Below are 25,718 nucleotides of genomic sequence, written 5' to 3'. Positions count from 1 at the left end.
TTAGTGAAGGGTTGGACACATGGGTGATGAGAGGAGGAAAACAGAATGGGACAGGAGCTTCTAAATGAAAATGGCAGGAGTCCAGACAGCTCCAAAGAGCAGAAGCCATTATAATAGTGGTAGAAAAGAAAAACAGAGGAAACAATGCACCTGTGGGCCAGAAGCTGATCATAAGCGGGACTTTATGCCAATCAGGTGGGTGGTCATTTTCTGGATCCAAGCTAGGATGTCTATGTGTGCAGCAGCAGTATCATCTCAGATGTGAGAACAACACTCCATTACAGATCTCAGCAATAACTGTTGGAGACTGACTTATCTTCTGGCCCAGAAGAGAAGGGCTAAGTTAATGATGTGCTTTTACCAAGAGAGATCCTTATTGATAGTGAACGCTATAAATGAGGGTTTTAGTTAAGTGCTGCACATGATTAAAAGGAAGAGTGCAAGGTCCTTTCTTCAAAAGAGTAGCATTAATGCTTTCTTGCAAGATGAGCCTCGAGTTCATAGCTGCTTATGTAAACCATTTACTCATGCTGTACATCTAATCCCTTCCTGTGTAATCAGTAAATACAAGGCCACTATATAGTTTCTACTGAATATTATAGTCTTTGCTGAATAGTATTTTTTGCAAAGTCCCACTTGTGGGGGTTTTTTTTATTTTTTGACTCAGACTCACTATTGCAAATTTTAATCTTCTTTGCAGTTCTCATGAGTACTCAGTCATTTTGTTATTGTGAAGGCCTAGATAGAAAAGCAAGGACGTGACGGTAGAACCCTGATAGATATGTTCATTTACATATCTATATGCATGCTTTTGAAATCTCTGTTCATGAAACCAGTGTGGATTGGACATGTGATGTTAGATTTGTAAATGGCTGTTCAGGGACTCTTAGGGAAGAAAAGGGGGTTGTGTCAGCTGCATAAAAGTGGCTGCTGTTGGCCAAAGCAGCAAGTAAGTCATTGAAGCATAAAAGGAAATGAGTGGAGTACAAAAACTAACCAGTGAACCATGCCAGATTTGACAGAATAAAGAATAAAAGGAGAGAAAGAGCTCTGTCAGTACATATAAGAATAGGTCTATTGTATTTACTTGTGTTTGATATGAGAAATTTGATACAGAAACATCAAGGTCAAGAATCAAACATGGTGGGTAGCATTATACTCAAGTGCAAAAGAAGAAAGATAAGAGATTAAAATATATTAATGAGATATGAAATGTTGAGGTCACACTATACTTGACATTGTACTCAAGTAAATTCAGTACCTGTGTCCATAACAATGACGATGGAAGGAAAATAATAGAAAAAGAAATGGAAAGCAATAACAACTGGATACAAATTTAAACACTTTTATTAAATAATCATTTAAGTTCTGAATTTAGAAAACTTTGGTCAGTTAGACTTGTCTTTTTCAACATACATGAAATAATATTTGTTTTTTTTTTCTCTTTTTGGTCAGGTCTTGAATATTTAGACATCCCAGAAGTTGTTAAATTTAGTAGTAGATATTTCCACCATTCACATGGGATGCCATAGTTTGATTCTTCATGAATGGGAATGACCGTTCTAATGGAGGTATTTCAGCATGGTCACAGCACACGGTCAGGAACCATGGAAAGGTAAAACAGTCTTCAAGTTAAATCAACAACACCATAATCTTATATACAACAATCTTTAAATATATCCAGCAGTAAAGAGATATTGTAGCTCAAATGTAGCTTTAAGCCATCCTGTTTCCTATTACATGAGTGGATTGCAAGGTTATCAAACCCTTCTTAATACAATACAGCAAAAGAATATTTTGCAGCTGCAGGTCAGCCCTGACTGAGTGGAAACAGTCAAAAGTAATCCAGTCATTACCACATGGTTGTATATCTAAGACCACCTCATACAATATATCATTCTTTGTCAAGATGATAGAATATTATTTGACAAAATTTGGTTGTTATTTCATGTAGGGTGAAGTAATGTGTAGAGGCTCCATCTTCCAAATCCTTTCAAAAGAAAAAAAAAAAAAGTAATTTAAAGATTTCAAAAACCTTTCATTTTTAAAAATTATTCAAATTTAATTTCATATGATGAGAAGATTAATATATATAGGATCACCAACATCATCATCCCCATTTAACGCTCCTTTTCCATGCTGGCATGGGTTGGACATTTCAACAGGAGCTGGCAAGCCAGAGGACTGTGTTAAGCTCCAACATCTGTTTTGACATGGCTTCTACAGCTAGACGCCCTTCTTAATGTCACTCACTTTACAGAGCATATTGAGTGCTTTTTCATGGCACTGGCATTACTGAGGTCACCAAGTAACTCATGAGACTAGATTCCTCAACAGAGGGGCAGTGCAGTATTGAGGAAGATGTTTTTGTGCTAGGTGTTGAGAGGCTAAAGTATTATAGAGGAGCAGGAACAGGTGTCTTAGTGTGAGGGAAATACAACCCTTACTAGCAGGAAAGGATAGGGGAAATCAGATGCATTATCCTCAAGGTATAAGGTGGACAAAGATAGAATAGGGACAGAGAATTGAGGGTGGCTGGATGAGTGGGTTCACAAGAATGACAGAGGGTCAGAGATGGGATTACACATGAATGCAGTGAATGGGGTAGATGGGTGGAGTGGAGTCAGTTGTGAATCTCAGTTTGAGGGGGGTGAGATAAAGGAAAATGGGAATAGGTGGAGGGGGTTGTAAGAGGTAGTATATAAAGTGTGGGGGGGGGGGTAGAGAGCAACAGTATGATAAAGCCATAGGTAAATAAGAAATAGGAAGATGATACAAAGTGCAGGGGTGAATGAGGGATGCAGTGACAAGACTAAAGATTCATAGGGATAGACAGTGAGTGACAAAGAAGGGTGGCAAGGATGCCAATGGCTGATATGAAAAGCTTGTTCAGAGGGGAAAATAAAATAGTAAGTGATGATGTTAAAAATGCAGATAAGAGACAAGAGAATTGGTTCCAAGGAGTTGGATAACTGGCAGCATAAAAGGGGAATGAAATATGTGCAGTTCTGCTCTTATATAGTGCCATTTAGAAGGGTCAAGGAGAGAAGGTGTTAGAAAGAGGAGTCATGAGGAAGGTTTGACAGGTTCAGATTGGGTGTTGGAGCATAGACATAAACAATATGCATGTAGGACCTCATTTTTATTGAGATACTCTTTTACTCTTTTACTTGTTTCAATAATTTGACTGTGGCCATGCTGGAGCACCGCCTTTAGTCGAGCAAATCGACCCCAGGACTTATACTTTGTAAGCCTAGTACTTATTCCATCGGCCTCTTTTGCCGAACCGCTAAGTGACGGGGACATAAGCACACCAGCATCGGTTGTCAAGCAATGCTAGGGGGACAAACACACACACACAAACACACATATACATCTACATACATATATACGACAGGCTTCTTTCAGTTTCTGTCTACCAAATCCACTCACAAGGCTTTGGTCGGCCTGAGGTTATAATAGAAGACACTTGCCCAAGGTGCCACGTAGTGGGACTGAACCCGGAACCATGTGGTTGGTAAGCAAGCTACTTACCACACAGCCACTCCTGCTCTTTCCAATATATATGGATGTGTATGTCTCTCTTTCTCTCTCTCTCTCTCTCTCTCTCTCAGTATATATATATATATATATATATATATATATAGACAGAGAGAGAGAGAGAGAGAGAGAGAGTGGTTAAAGCATCAGGCTCACAATCATGAGGCTGTGTGTTGTGTTCTTGAGCAAGACACTTCATTTCACATTGCTCCAGTTCACTCAGCTGTAGAAATGAGTTGCAATGTCAGTAGTGCCAAGCTGTATCAGCCTTTGCTTTGGATAACATTGGTGGTGTGGAGAGGGGAGGCTGGCATGCATGGGCGACTGCTGGTCTTCCACAAACAACCTTGCTTGGACTTGTGCCTCAGAGGGGAACTTTCTAGGCGCAACCACATGGTCATTCATGAGTGAAGGGGGTCCTCTATATATGCACATAGACACGTGTGTGTGTGTGTGTGTGTATATGTGTGTGTGTGTGTGTGTGTGTGCGCGCGTGCGTGCGTGTGCATACAATTGAAAGGTTCCTTTGTATCTATCTTTCACCAATTGACAACATGTGTTGGTTTGTTTGTTTATGTCCCTGTAGCTTAGCAAATCAGCAAAAGAGACACTGATTGAATAAGAACCAGACTTATAATTAAGTACTGTGGTTGATTTTGATTGATGACACTATTCATGGAAGTGCTCCAGTATAGCCACAGTGAAATGACTGAAACAAGTAAAAAAGTAAACAAAATAGACACAACAAAAAAATACAAATAATAAAAATTACAGAATGATTGACTACCTTCATTTGAAATATAATTTATGTTGACTGCTTTTGATCTTTATGATCTGGAACAAGTTGTATATTCTGAAATTAAATTTGAAAATATAACTGTCAAAAGAACTATAAACTATTTGACTTTATTAACTTGATGTCTCATATTTATACACAGAATTCGAAGAGCAGTATCAGTAACCTTCACAGGTCCTCTGAGATTGGTAAAATCAATGCAGAGGTCATGATACTTTGATCTGTTCTTAAATGTCTATGAGATGAAAGTTACCCATCCTTATGTGCAAGTGCTTTATCTAATGCCCATGATATTCTAATGACTTCTCCTTTGTCTCTCCATTTCCAAATGTACTTTGATAGTGTTGTGGTGTTTCCAAAGTGGTGATTGCAGAACAAGCTATTGTGCAAGTACAAGCAACTCTTGAAGGAGTTTTCTGTAAGCACAATATAATTTGATAGCAGAGAGACCAATCTGAAGTATAATGTATAATAACTGCCAATGGTATACAATATGTTTTAAGGCAGTAACTAGATAGCATTGTATCAGTTATATGACTGAGTTGTGCTGTAATATTTGGCAGCTCTAATGAAGGTAGCTTCATTAGAGTATAAATCCATTTTCCATGCTAACATGGGTTAGACGGTTTGACATGGAACTGTCCAAACTACAATTGTCCATTGTGGCATGGTGTCTACAGCTGCATACCCTTCCTAACAGCAACCACTTAACTGAGCATGCTGGGTGCTTTTTACATGCCACCAGTACAGGTGTGTTTATGCACCAGCATGGGTGCATTTTATGTGGCACCAGCACCTGAAAGTAGAAGCCTGTATGTATGAAAGACAGTGCTTTTACTTAGCTTGATGCATCTTCTCAAGTACAGCAAATCAACACAACTCCCAGTCCCTTGTCATTTCCTCAGCGAGGCTCAGTGTCCAAAGATCCTTTCTCACCACTTCATCTCACGTTTTCCTGAGTCTACCACTTCCACAGATTCCCTCCACAATTAGAGCTTGACACATTTTTATGCAATTGTCCTCATCTATGTGCATCATGTGACCAAACCAACACAGTCTTCTCTCTTACACACAACTGATGCCTCTTATACTCTTTTTTTTTTTTTGCTGACACTCAATGGGACATTCTTCATAATATTTGGTGACTGGATTATAAGCAAGTGACCCAAATCCCATTATTTGTCTTTCTTTCTTTCTCTATCCCATTCTTCTTCATTTGAAACACAACTACTTGAATGTATTAGTTGAATTAATTGACAACCAATTGTTCTTTTACTCTATATTAATGACATTCCAGGCTGTCTATAGATATAGGGCAAATATGAAATTTGAAATATTAAATGCATAAATAGCATAGAATTTCAAGTCACTTGCTTATAATGATAATTTGGAAAAAAATTTACATCACTTCTTCTCTTACACCAAAAATGGATGATTTACAAAAAGAAAAATTACATCATTTCCTCTCTTACATGAAAAATGGATGAACCAATCAATCGATGATACTGAAGAATAAAAATGTGTCTACCACTTCATTCACACAACAAAGGTTGTAGCATGATGTATTCACAATTGGTGATGCTGAAACCAACATGAGAAGACCTTATGTACATACATCACTTGTTGTTTTGGAACACACACACACACACACACACACACACACACAAACACATGCACACACACTAAATGGACAAACGAACAATTACTGTTTAACTACTTTTTAAAATATCTAATATTTGCTTTAAACCAAACACTTACCTCATCTGGATAGAACCACCTTAAGTAAGACAAAAATATAATATCAATGATGGTAACTATGACAAGGAGTTTGCCAACCAGTTTTCCTGTGTTGTAGTACCTTTGAAAAAGAATGACAATGTATTAATATTATTTGTTATTTACTGTGATGTTGATTAATACATCATATGAAATAGTCTGTGACAGTAAGAATGATTTTGCTTCCATTTCACACAATTAAATTGATAGTATTTATTTTATCAGCTTGTGAAAGATTAACATACAAAAGTGATACAGGGGAGTAAACTCCAAAAATCTTTTAAGTCCCATCAGCATCAAACAATGATCCTATGTAATGCATATAATAGTAATTAACCCAATCATAGCTGAAAACAGTTATCATATTCTTCACAAACTTTTGCAAGAAAGGGTACCAAGATGTTAAACATTTGCTTTAAGAATTCATGAAAATATTCATATTTGGAGAACCAGTGGGTGGCAAAGGGGCAGAGTTATGAGTGTCAGATAAAACACCTCACAGTATTTGTTCAGTCTGCTCTCTAAGTTCAAATCCTGTCAAAATCAACTTTGCCTTTCTTTCATTTTTTCATGGTCAATGAAAAAGCACTGTCTTTCATCTTTCAGGATCAATGAAGAAAAAGCAACAATTTACGATGATGGACTGGAGAAACTAAGAACGTCAGACTAGATGCCATGCAGTATGTTCTGAGTTCAAATCCCACCATGGTCTACTTGGGTGGTAGACTTTATCCATCAATCAGTTTGGTTACCACCACCTGGTGCCCTTAGTAGGGTCCACTTTGTAGCAAGCATTTAGGTCAGTTTGAAGATATCTTCGCCCCTTTTTCCCACCAGTCTTGGAAGCCCTGTAATGTTATAAATACTGCCTTACTTTCTGATTAAAAGGTAAAAAGAAAAAAATGAAAAAAGAAAAAACAGATATTCATGGTTGAAAGGTAATACCTACTTCTTTAATCGTTCTGTTATTTCTCTAGATGGCATCAACATTACATTTTTGTAAACCTTTTCAGTTCGTTGAGCTACAGAACGCCAGTTATACATCTCTTTGATACGCTGGTGCCTCTCAAATGGATCACAAACTTCTCCTTTTGCATGAAGAGAAATAGCTTTATCCAAGCCCTGTACAAGAGCTAAAAATATAGAACTTATTTTTAAAAATCTATCATTTACATAAGAATTACAATAGTAAAAATCAGTTTATGACTTGTTAGATTTTTGATCTTTGTTTCTCTCAAATTACCACATTGTGATATCTCACTATGAAAATTAAACAAGACAGGGACATTTGTAATTGGAATTTAGAGAATGCCAAAAACTGATTTCAAAAATTCAAATCTATAAAATTTTATAGTTGCTGTGAGGTTAAGATCATAAGTTCAATCTTAATGCATGCCTTTAAAAGGCGTATTAATCTACCTCAACAGTCAAATACTTGATTCAATCATTTGTAATCTACTTATCCACCATTAGCATCAACTTTACATTTGCTTTTTCCATGCTTTCCTGGATTGGACCCTGAAAGCATTGAGACAGTGTTCTATAACTGGATGGCCTTCCTGACACCAACCCTTTATTGTTTTTCAAATAAGGAATTTTTATTTTGCTGGCCTTCAAATACATTGAAAATTGCTGCGCTTTGAGACATATATTTTACAAATGACAACATAAGCACCATCATTGCTATTTCTCACATAGTGACAATGTGAAGACCCACAGAAATACTCCTATGTATGCATGTGTACATACACACACACATATATATATATAAAGTCCTAATAAGTAGAAAGGTAGACAAACCATAAACCCCTTCAGGTAGGTGGCCCTGCTCGATCTGTAGAAAAGGTGTAGGTAGAAACTCCTATAAGATGCACACAGTGTAAGCTATGGACACATAAGAGGTGCAGCAATATCAAAGGAAGGCTAACTAGCAAGATAGTTTTTGTATGTGGCAGATGCTCAGGAGCAATAAACACTGAAAATGTGCAGAGAACAACTTCTGCCACATTCCAGGGAGAAAAACTAGAAGTAGTTGATAGCTTCTGTTACCTAGGTGGCCAAGTCAGTAGCGGGGGAGGGTGTGCTGAAAGTGTAGCTGCTTGAATAAGAATAGCCTGGGCAAAGTTCAGAGAGCTCTTACCTCTGCTGGTGACAAGGGGCTTCTCGCTCAGAGTAAAAGGCAGATTGTGTGACGCATGTGTACAAACAGCCATGTTACATGGCAGTGAAATATGGATTGTAATAATGAAATAAGCAGATGTGCTTCAAGAAGAAATGGTTGGGATTTACCCTAATTACCTCTATAATATTAAACACCCACACACATATTCAAGGGGCTTCCTTATAGTTTCTATCCACTAAAATTCATTCACAAGACATTGTGTCACACATTGAGATGAGACCTGAAGCCATATGATTGAAAAGCAAATTTCTTAATCAAACTAACAAGTAAAATGATAAAGATGATTTGAAAAAAATATATAAGCAAAAAACAAAAATTAACTCTACTTTAATCTTAACAAAAGTCTATACTTAAATATTTGTTTTAAGAGTGTGAGGATAAAGTGATTCTATTAAATTAAATTTATACATTTTACCCAAGGTATTCATTTCAGTATCTTACCTGGAACATTAGGTTCAGCCAGTATGATAAGGTCGTCTGGAAGTACTTCAGGAACTCCACCAACTTTGGTACTCACAACCTGAAGTCTAAAAGTGAAAGTAGAAAACATAATAGATAATGATAGCTGTCACTGTAATAGATTAAGAGAGAAACAGAAAGAAGAGTGATCCTTATTACAAGAATGAGGAGAGTGAAACATTTGGGGTTGTAAGACAATTGTGTTAAGATGAAGGAATGTATACTATATTATTAGCATTGAAAAGAAAGCGACATACAAATGTCATTATAAGGGCTTGCAAAACAAGGATTATGAATTGCAGAAAAGAAGCTAGATTTAAAGATCAAAGATGAGATTAGATCAATTAAGGCAGGCTAAGTTCAAGCTTAGTTTTTGAGGAAGGCTTTAGGATAGGTTATATTGAACTAATCTTTTGCGGAGTCTGATTACTAATATGAAAGCTAGATGCAGAGAAATGGCTTATTAGAATTGTGAAGTGTCATACTGTATGCGTAAACTCCCATGAAACAAGTTTGATTTCCAGTATAACTATTTCTCTAACACTGCTATGTCCTCGAGAAATACAAGAATGTCATAATTCCTGCAGTCAAGAGAACTAACTACAAGCTGATAGATACTTTTGATAGCAAAAAGGTGGCCAATTGACTTTATCCTGTTCAGGCCACATATGAGCAAAGATTAGCTGTGAGTTCTGTGAAGAATCATGCGTAAAGGTACATATCTATCAGGGTTCTACCTTTATGTCTTTGCTTTTCTATCTAGGCCTTCACAATCACAAAATGACTGAGTACTCATGAGAACTGCAAAAGAAGGTTAAAACTTGCAATAGTGAGTCTGAATAAAAAAAAACCCACAAGTGGGACTGTGCAAGAAAATAATATTCAGTAGATACTATATAGTGGCCTTGTATTTACTGATTACACAGGAAGGGAATAGATGTACAGCATGAGTAAATGATTTACATAGGCAGTTATGAACTTGAGGCCAAGGACTATTCAGTTAGCGAGTAAAAAATAGGTGATATAATTTATATTGAAGATAAAGCTAATGATCTTACAGTGGCTACAAGTGAAACTGTTTGTCTTTAACTCAGAGGCTTATTAAGGCTGGAGCTAACCTGGTTCCCAAGATATTTAAGCAACTGATGTACAAGACTCTGCCCTTAAACAAGATACCAATCCACTGTAGTATTAACCATCAGCTGCCAACAGAACTCAATGTCAGTTGAATAAAGTGGAGCAACATGAAGTGAAGTAGCATGCTCAAGGATACAACATAACATCCAGTTCAGGTATTGAACCCACGTTTTAATGAGTGTGAGCCCATTACCCCTAACTAAGCTACATGCCTTTACTTAGAAGTTAAAAAATGTTATAATATATATCAAAGGTAAACTTAATGATATTACAGTAGTTAGAGCTAAAAAAAGTAAAAGTCTTGTTTTTGTTTTTTTTAAAGGCTTAGTCAATTAGTCAGAGGGTGAAAAATAACACCTATGACATTTTTCAAGGGGTCTGATATTGATAGGAGAAAAGGAAACTTATACTGAATGGAGATCTGGCTTGGATACTTGCAATAGCAGAGTGGATTCCAAGAGGCATCTAACTAGTTAATAGTATTAAACTTAAGTTTAAAGAAAGGTCACTTCTATTGACAACAATGAATTTATCATTAAGATAGATTATATGGCATAGATGTAAGTATTGTGGTATCCCCTTTAGTACTGAAATATGAGTTGTGAATGTCAAGGACCAACCTAATAGTGATGGGAGATGATTTTGAATGTAAGGTTGTGCAATGTTAACTTAAGACAAAAATTAAGCACAAGTATATTTAGAAAGCAACTGGAGAGCAAACTTTAGTTTAACCCTTTAGAATTCAGATTTCTTTGTCAAATGTATTGCTTATTTATTCACGTTGTTTTGAATTAATCTTGCATTATCTCACAGCTTTGAGATTTTGATGATGTAATTGTTTATTTTTAGAATGATATTGTCTGCTAAGTGTGAGAGGCTGGATCTGGCCAGTTTAAACATAAAACAAGTAGAATATTTGGGCTGGATAAGGCCAGTTTGAATGTTAAAGAGCTAATATAGACAAGAAAAATGGCAGGTGAAAAATTGCCATGAGTTAACAATGCAAACTATTTTTACAGCAAGAGTAAATGGAGAAAGAATAAAGACTGATTATCAAAGATCCATTTGAAAACACTAGACTTTATAGCTGAGATGATGTAGCATCAATGAATGGTGAGCAATGCTATCAAAATCAACTAACAATTAAACATACGCAGCAGAAATATAACTTTTCTTTCATCTCTTCTTTCATTTCAATCACGTAGTTATGGCCATGCTGGGATCAACTTGTGTCAAGTCATATACTTCAGAGACAAAATTTCTGGTGTGAAATCAAATATAACTTACCCACATGAGGCAGCCTCAACCATTGCTATACAGAAAGCTTCAGTTAGTGAAGTGTTTAACAAAATGTCTCCTTTAACAAGAACCTATAAGTCAAATGATTGTCATTTAATTTCATGATAAATATTGTTTTCTTTTATAATGTTTAGGGAGTTGCAAGTGACCCAAATCAAATTTTTTAAAAATAGCTACAAATGATCTGTGAATGCAGTTATAAATGTACAGCTTACTCTTTTACTTGTTTCAGTCATTTGACTGTGGCCATGCTGGAGCACCGCCTTCAGTCAAGCAAATCGACCCCAAAACTTTATCATAAATCTTTGTAATAAAACTTTATTACAAGGCTTTGTTATAACAAAACCTTAACAAAGCCTTGTAATATAAAGTTTTGTTATAAGGCTTTGCTTTGTTATAAGGCTTCATAATGTTGGTTATAAAGCTTTATAAAATACACTGGATTTGTACACTGTAAGAGTAAAGAATACTATGCTAAGATGTGTATGTTCCTGTCATGGTGCCTTGAGCACAGATACCTTTATTCTTAGAGTGTACCCTAATACTGGTGCCATAATGAAATACACCCAGTATACCTTGTAAAAGGGTTGGTAACAGGGAAAATATCCAACAATACAAACCAAACCTAAAATGCAATGTACAAACAAGACCTGGTCCTCCAACCCATTTATGAAAGCAAAACAAAATAAAAACTGACTAGGATCATGACTATCCATCTAACCCATGCAGGCATGTAAAGCTGACATAAAACAACAATAATGATGATACTTTAAAAAAAAAAATCACTGTAAGTAAAATAGCGAACTTACATCCCTTATTTCAGTGTGTTTCAGAGATCCTAACATTGAAACTCTTTCCTGAAGATGATGTGTTTCACAAACTTCTTCCAAAACAATTCGCTTGGGACCTTCACCTCCTAGTTTTTAAAATTGAAACTCAGATTTTATATATTGCAGCATTTTAACAATTTATCTTCTTAATAATTATTTGTGTAGACTAAAATGTTCATTTTCCTATCATCATGTTTAGTAATTTCTGTATCTTTTGAAATAGACTGAAAAATAATAACAGAACTAGATATCAGAGATTAAATGAAAAATAGTGGGTTTAGATACATCTGGATGGAGGAGGTAGAGCACTTACAGCTTCATCTGACTACCTAATGGCTTAGATTGAGTACCTATGATTCAAACAGTACTTACAACTTAGACTTAGTAGATGTGTCTTAAAATAAGTTACCTGTGACTAGAGCTGAATATCTAAGATCTGATCCAGCTGTAGAAACTCTGCCAGATCAGATTGGAGCCTGGTGCAGCCTTCTGGCTTGCCAGTCCTCAGTCAAATTGTTCAACCCATGCTAGCATGGAAAGCGGACGTTAAACGATGGTGATGATGATGATGATGATGATGATGAACAGAATTACTGTGATTTTTGATTGAATATTTATGATTTTAAATGAGTATCTATGACTTGGAATGGGAAACTAAGACTTGGATAGAATAACCATGATTTTCATTGTGTACTTAAGACTTCATGTGAATGCCTTCACCAAGAACCTAAGTAAGGTGTGAACTGAATGCCTATGACTTGGACTGAATGATTTAGACTGAGTATCAATGATTAAAACTGAGTGACTATAACTCAATTATAACGACCTAATAACAATACATTAAACATTTCATTTTTAGTCTTATCACAAACGATTCTGATTGAGACAGACAGACAGACAGACAGACAGAGCTAGAGAGAGAGATTCTAGGAAGATTTGTCAATCAAGATGAGTGATTTTATCGATGGTAAAAGCTATTTGTACTATGATCTCTATTTCTAAGTGAAAACTAATGAGCAAAGACTGTGATACAAGATTGGAGGTATTTTAAATTCTATATAGAATGTGAATAGCAATAAGATATTCAAAACTCAGATGTTCTCAAAACAAACTTTTATTTAACCAAATGACTATAGTTTAATTAATTGGAGAGTGTAGATAGATATTTTTGATTGCAAATTTTCAAAAATTTATTACAGAAAACTCAGGGGAATTAATTCTAGAAAAATGAAAATGTTTCACTCCATCCAGTTTAACATCATAACCTGACCCAATTCAATAACACCAGCCCTTGATCCTTGGACTGTGAGCCTAACACCCTACCTAGTTTTATACCACCACCTTGTTCTTAGGTATCTTTGGCAGGGATCACTGTGTTGCAAGCACTCCAGTCAGTTTCTTTCCCAACCCCGTTTTTCCTGTACACCTTGGCCTCTTGATGATCGAACTGGGCATCAACTTCATCAATCTCACCAGTTCATAGGTATGGCCTGCAAAGATCACAGACACTGCTCTTCCTTATCTCACTAATATATGTGGGCAGATGGATGAATGGACAGACAGCCAGAGAGAGAGATATCAAGTGATATATAAAACTCAGCTCCATCCATCAACTTGCAAAGCTAAAGGGATACAATATGCTCTGCTTGTCACACTCTGCTCCACATAACCAACCACTTCAGGGCAGTGTTTGCAACATTGTCATACTCAGCTTCTGGAACAGGATTATCTATAATATAGTAGGCGCGGGCATGGCTGTGTGGTTAGGAAGCTTGCTTCCCAGCTGCATGGTTTCAGGTTCAGTCCCACCGCGTGGCACCTGGGGCAAGTGTCTTCTGCTATAACCCCGGGCTGACCGAAGCCTTGTGATTGAATTTGGTAGGCGGAAGTTACTGCCGTGTGTGTATACATCTGTGTATGTGCTTGTGCCTCTCTCCCAGAGAGTGAGAGGGGGATATCTAAGGTTTACAAATTTCTAATTAATAGAGGTTACTAATGTGTTAAATTGAATTAATCTAGGAATAAGAAGAATTTCATTCATTAAAAAAATACGGTTAATTTACAGACAAAAATATGCAAATAATTATTTTACAAAATTTAACAATATTAAATTAGAAAACATAAATGAATCTGAGTGATTTTGTTTATGAAAACTACTGACATATTTAATGTTGGTTTCACATTTTGGCACAAGGCCAGCAACTTTGGAGAAGTGGTTAAGTTAATTACATCAACCCCCAGTACTCAACTGGTACTTATTTTATTGAGACTGAAAGGATGAAAGGTAAAGTCATGCTTATGATTCTGCCAGCTGGCAGCCTTATTGACCTGTGAAGCCAAGTGAAACCATAATCATGGCTGATGCTGGTGTCACATAACAGGCACTCATGCCAGTGGCACATAAAAAGCACCCTTCAAACGTTGGACCTTTCAGAGATGATAAGTGACCGAGACCTTTTGGTGAAATGCCATGCCTGTGAAGACTTGTCAAACCAAGTGAAATCGCAGTTGTGGCCAATACCAGTGTTCAGTAGCTGGTACCCACGCCAGTGGTACACAAAAAAGCACACTCTTGGAATGGTTGGCATTAGGAAGGGCATCCAGCTGTAGAAACCATGCCAGATCAGATTGGAACCTGGTGCAGCTATCCAGCTAACCAGCTTCAATCAAACTGCCTAACCCATGCTAGCATAGAAAGCAGACACTAAATGATGGTGATTATGATGATGATGATGATGAATAATGCTACTTACCAATAATGAATTGAATATTAGGATAGCGCTTACATATATCTGGGATAATTCCAGCCAAAAGATCCATTCCTTTTCTATAAACTAGCCTGCATATTACAACAATGGTAACTGAAAGTAATGGAAACTGATTCAGTATCAATTTACAGGTAACAACAAAATTTCAATTAATATTTTTTAGTAGAATGATAAAAATGCATAAATCTACAACTGCTCTAATTCCTTTAATTGACAGATACAAATGCTTCATTAGCCGCCAAAGATCCTTGATACATTTTACGGCACCTGTGCCTAGCGTCGCCTTTCTGGCACTTGTGCCCGTGGCATGTGTAATGAACTTTCGAGCGAGATCGTTGCCAGTGCCCCTGGACTGGCTCTTGTGTGGGTGGCACATAAGATACACCCTTTTGAGCATGGCCGTTGCCAGTACCGCCTGACTGGCCACGTGCGGGTGGCACGTAAAAGCACCCACTACACTCTCAGAGTGGTTGGCATTAGGAAGGGCATCCAGCTGTAGAAACTCTGCCAAATCAGATTGGAGCCTGGTGTAGCCATCCGGTTTCATCAGTAATCAGTCAAATCGTCCAACCCATGCTAGCATGGAAAGTGGACGTTAAATGATGATGATGATGATGATGATGATGATGATGATGATGATGAAAGTGATTGAGTGGTTAAGATGCTGAACTAAATATATAACCTAAAGACTTTATTATGATGCTACCATCAGCATAATGTTTGACTTAGCAGTCTTTGTTATAAGGTTTTGTTATAATGCTTATTTACAAGTCTTTGTCATAAGACTTTGTTATAAAGCAGGGGTGAGAAAACCCCAACCCACAAGTGCAATTGCGCCTGTGAACCCATTTTATTGTGCCCACAGGCTGGTATACTCCTATGTAAAAAATATAGCAAATTTTTCAATTATAAAATTTAGACAATATTTGTATACCTATTTGCAACATAGTTTGCATTTCTACTACAACTTAAAACAGTTAGACTCGAAAAGAAAATCGTTTGGTAATTGTCATTTGAATGGAAATTTTGTTTTCACTATAAAACACATATTGCTAGATTTGTACCACTCCCTTGAGACCCAACTGCTCTCTAGCTGAAAAATATGGAATACCTCATAAGTAATATAAACGTCCTAAATTCAGTGGTAGCATTAATGAAGATGTTACACGTTAATTTAATGTCTTAAACTTATTTTTATTACAAAAATGGACTATATACCTGTTGTAATTTAGTTATCTATAGTCCTATGATATTTCGGAATACAATTCCTTCTTCAGATATTCTTCGATGGAGTCTAAGAAAACCGTTGGAAAACAGTTTATAGCAGAGACTCCTTCGAAGAATATCTGAAGAAGGAACTGTATTCCGAAATATCATCGGACTATAGACAACTAAATTACAACAGGTATATAGTCCATTTTTTGTATTATAGTGCATTCTTGTACCATGCAAAACTTTTCATTCTTTATAATCAATACACAATGCTTCAAGCGAACTACAATACTCTCTTATTTTTATTAATGTATATTAAATTATACATAGACATATACAAGATTCACACTGATATTAGAGTTAGAACTTGCGATCCACCTACAGACCTTTTACTTTGGAAATATTTGCCCACCACACTAAAAAGTTTCCCCATACCTGTTATAAAGCTTTCTTATAAGGCTTTATAAGGTTTTCTTTTAAGGCTTTATTAGGTTTTTTTATCAAGGTTTTATAATGTTTTCTAATGAGGCTTTATGAAATTTTGTAGGATTAATAATGGAGGAATAGGATGAGGATGGGAGGTGGTATCTCATTTAGATGGATCTGAAGCAAACTTGGTACAAGGAGAGAAGGGTGTGCAGGAGGGGAGGAGGGGAAGGCGATGGGGAGTAGGAGAGGTGAGGAGGAGTGGTAGGAGGACTTGGAATGTAGAGTGGAGGGGGAAGAGTGATGGTGAGGCGATGAGTAGAGGGGGTTGGAGAGGAGCAAGAGGAGTGGAGTGAGCAGGGAGGAGGATAGTGAGGGAGGGGAAGAGGAGTAGGGGAGAAGAAAGAGATGATTAGAGGGAAAGAAAAGGAGATGATTAGAGGGAAGGAGGAGATGACTAGAAGAGGAGGAGGAGGATTATACTCTCTTATTTCAAGTTTGTCAATAATTACCATTACACAATAAATACTTACTCTTTGATGTAATCCGTTTTGATGGATTTGGAATGAACTTGGTACAATCAACAGCATTTGGGATGACAGACACCATTTCTGGCTTGACAGAAGACCTCAGTACAGTGTTTTCTTTACTAGTATTTTTAAAAAAATAAAAAATTAGACACATAAAATATTTATTATATAACCAGTTAAAGAGCAAATATTTTCTCCATGCTTTAATGCATTACCTTTCGTATTCAGAAATATATATCAACACAGTTCAGATCATATTGTTTTTATGAGAGGCAAAAGCAACTGTCACCAAGTTGTGACGTCCCCACAGGAGACTAGTTTTCAAGTCCTTATCATAGAAGCAATGCTGCTCTGGCATGAGATGTTTAGGCTGTGTAAACCTAACAACTTCAATGTACAGAAAGATTATGGAAAATACAACTGACCCTTGGGTACAGGCACTATAACCAACAGAGTGTTGGTCAGAGAAAGCATTGACAGTGTACACTGTAATAGTCTGAAAGGAAACACAAGAGATAGATATTATTTACATTTGACAGATATTTGTCCTCATCTTGTTTGTTGTTAACACAACGTTTTGGCTGATATACCCTCCAGCCTTCATCAGGTGTCTTGGGGAAATTTCGAACCTGGGTTCTAATTCCTAAGGTATTTTTCGATGTTGTTGTTGTTGTTGTTATTATTATTATTATTATTATTATTATTATTCAGGTCACTGCCTGGATTTGAACTCGGAATCTTGCAGACCGAGTGCAGATATGAGTAGCATATGGGAACCAGTATTAAGGAAGGATAGGAAAATATTAGATTTATAAGCCCTAAAATTCACTCCATAATTGCCCACGAGCATATGGCGTAGTGGTTAAGAACGTGAGCTACTAACCCCAAGATTCCAAGTTCGATTCCAGGCAGTGACCTGAGTAATAATAATAATAACATTGAAAAATACCTTAGGAATGAGAACCCAGGTTCGAAATTTCCCCAAGACACCTGATGAAGGCTGGAGGTATATCAACCGAAATGTTGTGTTAACAACAAACAAGATGAGGACAAATATCCATCACTCCTCATCTCTTAAATATAGAACTGTATTACAAGAGATAGATGTTGTCCATAGGTAAACCAATCACCTAGGATTAATGTAACTCAATTGGAACTACTACAGCCAGAAATCAAAAGTAACTGTAGACACCATTGTGATATTCAGAGAAGATGAGAAAGTTTATGCTAATACATTCAACTTAAAATAAGCTAAGATATTTTAATAGAAATTACATTCACATGTGTAAAAACAAAAAAAAATGGTTTTAAAGAGTAATTCTCAAGACAAGGGAAACAACTCCATAAACTAGTGCCGTTGCTCTTTGGAAGTACGGTGAGAGTTCTGCACGTTTTGGTTTATTACTATACAAAAATGTTTATTTAGTCTTTTATAGAAATAATTTGAATTAAACATTTTTAGAGGCACAACATCAAATTGCCAAATACATTAAAAAGTAAATGGGTTAATTAATTCTGATATATTTAGTCCAACTTAAAATAATTTGAGGCTATCTCGGGCTACATTATCTAATGTGTTTCCTTTTTTTTTAAGATGGTAGGATATGGTAGAAGGGGGATTTGACTACTATTTCTAGCAAATCAAGTAGCCATAGAGATGGAGCTGAATGGAACCAGTTACATAATTAATAGCTTCTGTCTTTCACTCTGACACACACACATAAATACATTATCACTGTTGTTATTGTCATTTAACGTCTGCTTTCCATGCTGGTATGGGTTGGACAGTTCAGAAGAAACAAGTGAACCAGAAGGCTGCATCAACCTCTAATTTCTACTTCGGTATAGTTTCTACAGCTGGATGCTCTTCCCAATACCAACTACTTTACAAAGTGTACTGGATGCTTTTAACATAGCACCAGCACCAGCAAGGTCACCAAATAACTCCCAAGACCCCCACTCAACTGAGTGAGGGAGGGGCAGCACTAAGAGAGGTGGCTTTATGCTAGGTGATGAAAGGTTAAACTATGATAAGGAGACAAGAACAGGTGTTTTGCTGTGGGGAAGGGTTAGGGTTACCCCAATTGGAAGAGGAGGAGAATGATGGTGAAGGCATGTCAGAGCATATCCTCAAGTGACAGGAAGGAGAATAAAGAGAAGTGATGTGAGTAGTAAGTTCACATGAGTGCAAGAGACGTTGGTGCATTTATGTCCCTGTAACTTAGCAGTTCAGCATAAGAAATCAATAGAATAAGTACTAAGCTTAAAAAATAAGTCCTGGGATCGATTTGTTCAACTAAAACCCTTCATAACAGTATCCCAGCATGGCTGCAGTTAAATGACTGAAACAAGTAAAAAGAAAATAAAAAAAGATCACATATATATATGTGTGTGTGTGTGTGTGTGTGTGTGTGTGTGTGTAAATATACACATTATATATATATAGATAGATAGATATAGATATATATAAAATTTATTTTCAAAAAAATTTTTCTTTTAAATGGTAGGAATGCAACTAACCTTGTATGTGAGACACAAATGGAATGGTTACAATCTGCTAATGAGACAGTCAATACCTTATTGGTCAGTATAGAACTACCATCCGCAAAACCAAAAAGAGAATGATCAGTGAAAACCACTCTCAATCCCATTGTCTTTGCATGGAACATAGCTTCATGTGCCAAAGTTGAAAATGCCTAAAATGTAAGAAAGTCCAAAGAAGTGGTGAAAAGTCATTGAAATCAACAGTTTATACAGTAACAGACAACTTAACAATAATGCTCACTCAGTTTTAGTAATATAAACAGCAAATAAACTGTATGCACACCTGTGTGTGTGTGTGTGTGTGTGTGTGTGTGTGTGTGTGTGCGTGCGCACATGTTTTTCTCATTACCCCACTGCTTGAGAACCAGTGTTGGTTTGTTTATGCCCCTGTAATCTAGCAGTTCCGAAAAGGAGACTGATGGAACAGGTATCAAACTTTGAGAAAAGTAAGTTCGAGGGGCAATTTGATCAACTAATCCCATCAAGGTGGTGCCCCAGCATGCCCACAGCCCTATGATTGTACTACCAGCACCAGCCACGACTATGATTTCACTTGGCTTGATGAGATTTCTCAAGCACAACATATTGCTAAAGGTCTCAGTCACTTGTCATCACCTCCATGAGGCTCAACATTCAAGGATCATGTTTCACCACCTCATCCCAGGTCTACCTCTTCCACAGGTTCCCTCTACAGTTAGAGATCAGCACTTCTTTACACAGCTGTCCTTGTCCATGTGCATCACATGACCATACCAGTGCAATCATCTCTCATGTACACCACATCTGATGCCTCTTATGCCCAGTTTTTCTCTCAAGACACGTACACTCAGTCATACATGCAAACTGACATTGCACATCCAGCAAAGCAAACTAGCTTTGTATCATCATATATTCTAAATTCAATGCATTCCAGTTTTTAAAAGTTATCTTACCGAATGTCCATGAACAATAGTGATTTTCTCTCGAATGAAAATATCCCGAAGCAAGGGTAATGTGGTGAAAAGTGATGGCAGAATGCATTGGTTATAAATAGGGTAGAATGGCAGATAATAAACCTATAAGATAGTAGAAATTTAAAGGTGTAATTGATGTCAAACCTTTGAAATACCAAATTATTATCAAATAGAAAATAAAATCAGTTCAACTTTTGTTTGTAATTAGAGATTTAAGAATGATTATCTAAAATTTTTTTTTTTTTAAATTACCTTTAAATATTTCTAAAAGATAACATGTTCAAATTTTGTCATAACTGGAAATGTTTAAGAAAAATACTAACATACAGAATATCTATAAACAAAGTATAAACATAGCAGAAAATATAAAGAACTACAATCAGCAGTCAGTTGTAAGAAAGTATGGTTTGGCACCATGTACAATGTTACTAAATGTTTTAAGTGCTTATGCAATCGCAAGCAGACATAGACATTCTCATGAACTCATAATCACTGACCCAATGGAAGCCCCTGGAGAAGAAGAGGATTGCATCTTCACTAGGCTGGTACTTACTTTTAACTGAGTAGACTGGAGCAACATGAAATGAAGTGCCTTGTTCAAGGATCACAATGCACTACCCAGTCCAGGAATTGAACTCAAAACTTTAGGATCATGAGCCAGACACACTAACTTCTAGGCCATGCACTTTTATAAAATACCTATGATATTTATAAAATAAAAAAATAAAATATCAATTGCTGATTTTTTTATTTATTCTTCCACTTTGTAGATGTTCCATATAAATCAGTAAACAAAGAACCAAAATACTCAACAGAAAAGTTTTCATTAAAACTTATGACAAAATCTTAATTTATTGTCAAAAAATGACTTCATTAATTGTAATATTGCTAGATTTTACAAGTTGTGTACCCAATTAAACTACTTGCAGAAACTTAAAATTCATTTCCTTTTTAACCCAAGTCTTCAACTTGTCATGGGCTTCTTACAGTCTCCACATATTTTAGTAGCATAAAAAAACATTTCTCATAAGATTTTCTTTGCTGGATGGTCTGACAGGATCTAAAGGGTTCAAGAACAGCATCGTTAGAAGCTACTTTTCACTAGAAGCTACTTAGATAAAATCACACAAACTGGTTTATCACCAGATGTGATATGGTTCACATATGTCTGAAGATACTATTTTGAAAATTAAGCTTAATGTAATTTTAATTTTACTTTGTACAATACACAAGTTAGTATCAAACTTATTTTACTAATTGTTTCTAATATAGGCACAAGGCCAGCAGCTTTGAGAACTTGACTGGGACTGCATTTTATCAAACCCAGAGAAATGTAATGCAAATTTAACCTCAGCAGGATTTAAACTCAGAACACTAAGTGCTGTAATTAAACACCACAAGGTATTTTACCCAACATTCTAATGAGTCTGTTAATCCACCACCTTAAAGGCTAATTTTAATAATGATATATGTTGGTTGGTGAACTGGGAGTCATCAGAGTGTAGAACAAAATGCTTTGGATATTTGTTGTATTCTGAGTTCAAATCCAGTCTAACTTTTCCTTCTAAGATCACTTTGTACCTGAAAAGTGCTAGGATTCATTTAACTGACTAACCCATCATTATCATCGTTTAACATCTGTGTTCCCTGCTGGCAGGGGTTGGATGGTTTGACAGGAGCTGGCCAGCAGGAGAGCTGCACCAGGCCCCAGTTGTCTGTCTTGGCAAGGTTTCTACGGCTGGAAGCCCTTCTTAACACCCACTACTTTACAAAGTGTACTGGATGCTTTTTAAATGGCACCAGTATTAGTCCTTTATATGTGGCACCAGCACATGCTTTTTACATGGTACCAGTATGGGTGCTTTTGACATGGCACCAGCACCCATGGGCTCACAAGACAAGGAGCTCTCAGCTGTGAGAGGGAGAGGAACCAAGTGATTAGAGTAACCCCTTCCCTAAAAATTTCTGGTTTTACACCTATATCAGGAAACAATAATGAACGATGTTAATGTTCAGTAACAATATAGTTAAATATCAATATTACTTACCTTTAAGCCATTGGTTAAATATCGCACGCCTTGTCTGTCTTCATAACGATGAGTAGCTACAACAACCTTGTGTCCTCTTTCAATCAAACATTGAGACAGCTGATAAATATGGCTTTCAACACCACCCATATTTGGATAAAAGAAGTCAGACACCATACTGAAAAATAAGAAGAATTTTTTTTTTCTTTAAAGCAACTTAAATTGTGAATTAGCAAATTGGCAAAGTCTTCTGATTAAATATTTTGTGAGTATTTATTTGTTCCATTCTCTATACTCTGAATTCAAATTCTACTTAAGTCAATTTTGCCTTTCATGTTTTGGGTATTGGGAATGATAGCAACATTTCTTCCAGCTTTACATTCTAGGTTGAGCTGAACCTGAAAGCACATTGTTGTGAAGCAAATGTAGTGGTGATTCAAAACTGAACCACTGGGCACTACAACCAAACCACAATAGTTTCACATGATCAGTCTAGTAAGAAACCTATCAGTATCAAGCCATGGAATGATTCAATCTTCTAGAATATTCTTCTTGTACCCCATAAAGAGTCGCTTTGGCGCTAAACCTATTGCAGAATGTTGAGACAGGTGAGCAACATGTCTCCATTCTTACCAGGCAAACTGCCAATGCAGATGTCCTGCAACAGGTGACCAAGAACCTCCATCACCATGAAGACAGCTCAGTTGATTTCAGATATGTTGGGCCAACTGCATGTCGCCATACCAAGAGCTTTCTGTAAACCCAGAGCAGTATCTCTTTCCCAATCTGTAAGTATTGTTAACTGAAAATAGCCAATGTCAGTGGTCTTTACATGCAACAATAAATATTTCAGTTAAATGTTCATGAGTTTGCTTCAACTATTCATGCAGCAAATGAAATATATTTTCATTCACCAACTCAACAATTACATGTCCTAAACCCATGACACAAACTTCTTAGCTACACAGTTATACCTATTCCCATTCATAAAACATATTTGTATTAAGTGCAAAGTCACTAAGTTCTGTCTGCTACTATAGTACTATTTGTATCTAAGATGTCTTCCAGGAAATTTACTAGTCTTTGGAGTGTACGATATATCTAATCTATACAGTTTAACTCGCTAATGCCAGATCCATGTGAGAAGAGTCGTACTTCGTCATTGACCATGGGTTCACAATAGTCACAGGTGTTTTAGTTATATGCTTGCTTGTAGTCTGTGTTTTGGTTGTGAATGCTGAGTTATTATTTAACTGGAAGAAAGTTTTGAATTAGCAAACTTTATTATCAAAAATATTTTGCCACGACTATTTCATTCAGGCAGTGTACCAAAGAGTTTTTAACATACCAACACAAGTGTGTTACCCCAACTCGTCGACTTTGTTTCGTCATAACTTCTAAGAAAAACGGATATTTATGTAATGAAATTTTCTACAAATATGCTTCCGATGGTGTAGATTCTGCTTATATCAGAATTTGTGGAAAGAAAATCGGACTCGTACACATACATACTGACAAACGTAGCTTTTTTTGAAATTTCAAGTTTCATTTGGTAGATGTGTGTCTGTATGTAATGTGTACGAGCCCACCAATTAGGGCGGGGGGTTCATATCAAATTCCGATATAATTGGAATTTTTTTATGAAATACCATTCAGAGTGTGTTGACATTCTGAACGATATCTCAAAATTAACAATTTTTTCTGAAAGTTATGAGGAAACACAGCTGATTCGTGTGAATTTTCCATAACTCCTCACCCAACCCTCAGAAAAAGATTTTGGCGGAGGTTTACCCTTATAATGGGAGGTGGTGTGAGTATTATTTACCTTCGCCAAAAATGTGTTCATATCAAATACCGATATAATCATAATCTGCGCTATCTGAGGCGTATTTGTAGAAAATTTCATTGGAAGCATCAATTTTTCTGAAAATTATGGAGAAACTAAGAGGTGCATGCCAACTTTTTAACTAATGTCTTTGATATATATTCTTTTATTTGTTTCAGTCATTTGACTGCGGCCATGCTGGAGCACCGCCTTTAGTCGAGCAAATCGACCCCAGCACTTATTCTTTGTAAGCCTAGTACTTATTCTATCGGTCTCTTTTGCCGAACCGCTAAGTTATGGGGACGTAAACACACCACCATCGGTTGTCAAGCGATAGAATCGTTCTTTTTTGCTGAACCGCTATGTTACGGGAACGTAAACACACCAGCATCGGGGTTGTCAAGCGATGTTGAGCGGACAAACACAGATATACAAACAAACACACACACACACACATATGTGACGGGCTTCTTTGAGTTTCCGTCTACCAAATTCACTCACAAGGCTTTGGCCGGCCCGAGGCTATAGTAGAAGACACTTGCCCTGCCCAAGGTGCCAGGCAGTGAAACTGAACCCAGAACAATGTGGTTGGTAAGCAAGCTACTTACCACACAGCCACTCCTGCGCCTATGATTATGATTTGAAGGCAGTTTAGTTGCTATTTCTTGCAGGACCAGCAATGTATATAGCCATCCCCATGTCAGCCCTGATAGAGCAGATATTAAATATGTTCTATATTGTGACTAATGTCTTCAATTCGTATTCAGGGTGTCTAACGTATCATTCCTTTTCATAAGATGGTAGGTAGAGTGTAATTTGTGGGAGATTTGGTTCTTAATTTTAGCAAGATAAGCTATTGCTTAGATCCTCGCAGAACTTTTAGATAATCTAATCAGCATGTCAATCAAAAATTAAATACACTGGAGTTATAACAGTTCTCCGTAAATATTAAATCCAATTTTAAGAAGAGTGACGTTGTTGCACGCTACGAAATAAATTAGTAAAGTATTTATACAAGACACACAATATGTTTTTTAAGTTTCTATTTGATAAGTTAAACGAAAACTTAATTTTTGAATCAAAATTTTGAAGTACACTTACCATATATTGTGTTTCATACTGAATGGATTCGCTAAATTATATATATCCGAAAGTATCCAGTTAAACACATCAAATATTCTTCATATTTTTATAATTCAATCATAATTTATACTAGAGAAATAGTTTCCGTAGAAGAGTTTAGCTGTTTTATACAAAAGTATACTTTACTAATACGAAACGAGATCATCAAATAAAACTATACTTTCTTTAAAATAGCTAAGATATTTATTGATCAAAAACAATAAATATTTAAATGTTAATATATAGTACGAATTAAAAACTAAAGATTAATTTTAAATACATAAATTTTACT

At 36.4% G+C, this 25,718-nt stretch overlaps 1 protein-coding gene across 3 annotated transcripts; it reads right to left on the bottom strand.

Annotated features, from left to right (window-relative positions):
• Window positions 1-1,329: 1,329 nt before the first annotated feature.
• Window positions 1,330-25,579, bottom strand: LOC106879177 (phosphatidylinositol N-acetylglucosaminyltransferase subunit A). Of its 3 annotated transcripts, none has more exons than XM_014928625.3 (13): window positions 25,406-25,579; window positions 22,501-22,657; window positions 20,432-20,554; window positions 19,476-19,651; window positions 16,959-17,074; window positions 14,773-14,880; window positions 11,999-12,105; window positions 11,178-11,260; window positions 8,736-8,821; window positions 7,062-7,245; window positions 6,095-6,194; window positions 4,328-4,393; window positions 1,330-1,990 (listed from the first exon to the last, which is right to left on the bottom strand). In XM_014928625.3, exons 1-12 carry the CDS (start codon window positions 25,420-25,422, stop codon window positions 4,346-4,348), a joined length of 1,305 nt encoding a protein of 434 aa, XP_014784111.1. In that variant the 5' UTR covers window positions 25,423-25,579; the 3' UTR covers window positions 1,330-1,990; window positions 4,328-4,345. The 3 variants fall into 3 exon arrangements, with proteins under 3 accessions (XP_014784111.1, XP_089210596.1, XP_052824527.1); XM_089354470.1 differs by lacking the exon at window positions 25,406-25,579 and adding an exon at window positions 24,913-25,293; XM_052968567.2 differs by lacking the exon at window positions 14,773-14,880 and having other exon boundaries at window positions 25,406-25,564.
• Between the last annotated feature and the right edge of the window lie 139 nt (window positions 25,580-25,718).

The sequence above is a fragment of the Octopus bimaculoides genome, chromosome 6 (assembly GCF_046866305.1).
Source record: "Octopus bimaculoides isolate indiv1 chromosome 6, ASM4686630v1, whole genome shotgun sequence".
Taxonomy (NCBI): domain Eukaryota; kingdom Metazoa; phylum Mollusca; class Cephalopoda; order Octopoda; family Octopodidae; genus Octopus; species Octopus bimaculoides.
The sequence above is the reverse complement of the archived record's forward strand: the minus strand, read 5'-3'. Positions and strand labels throughout refer to the sequence as shown.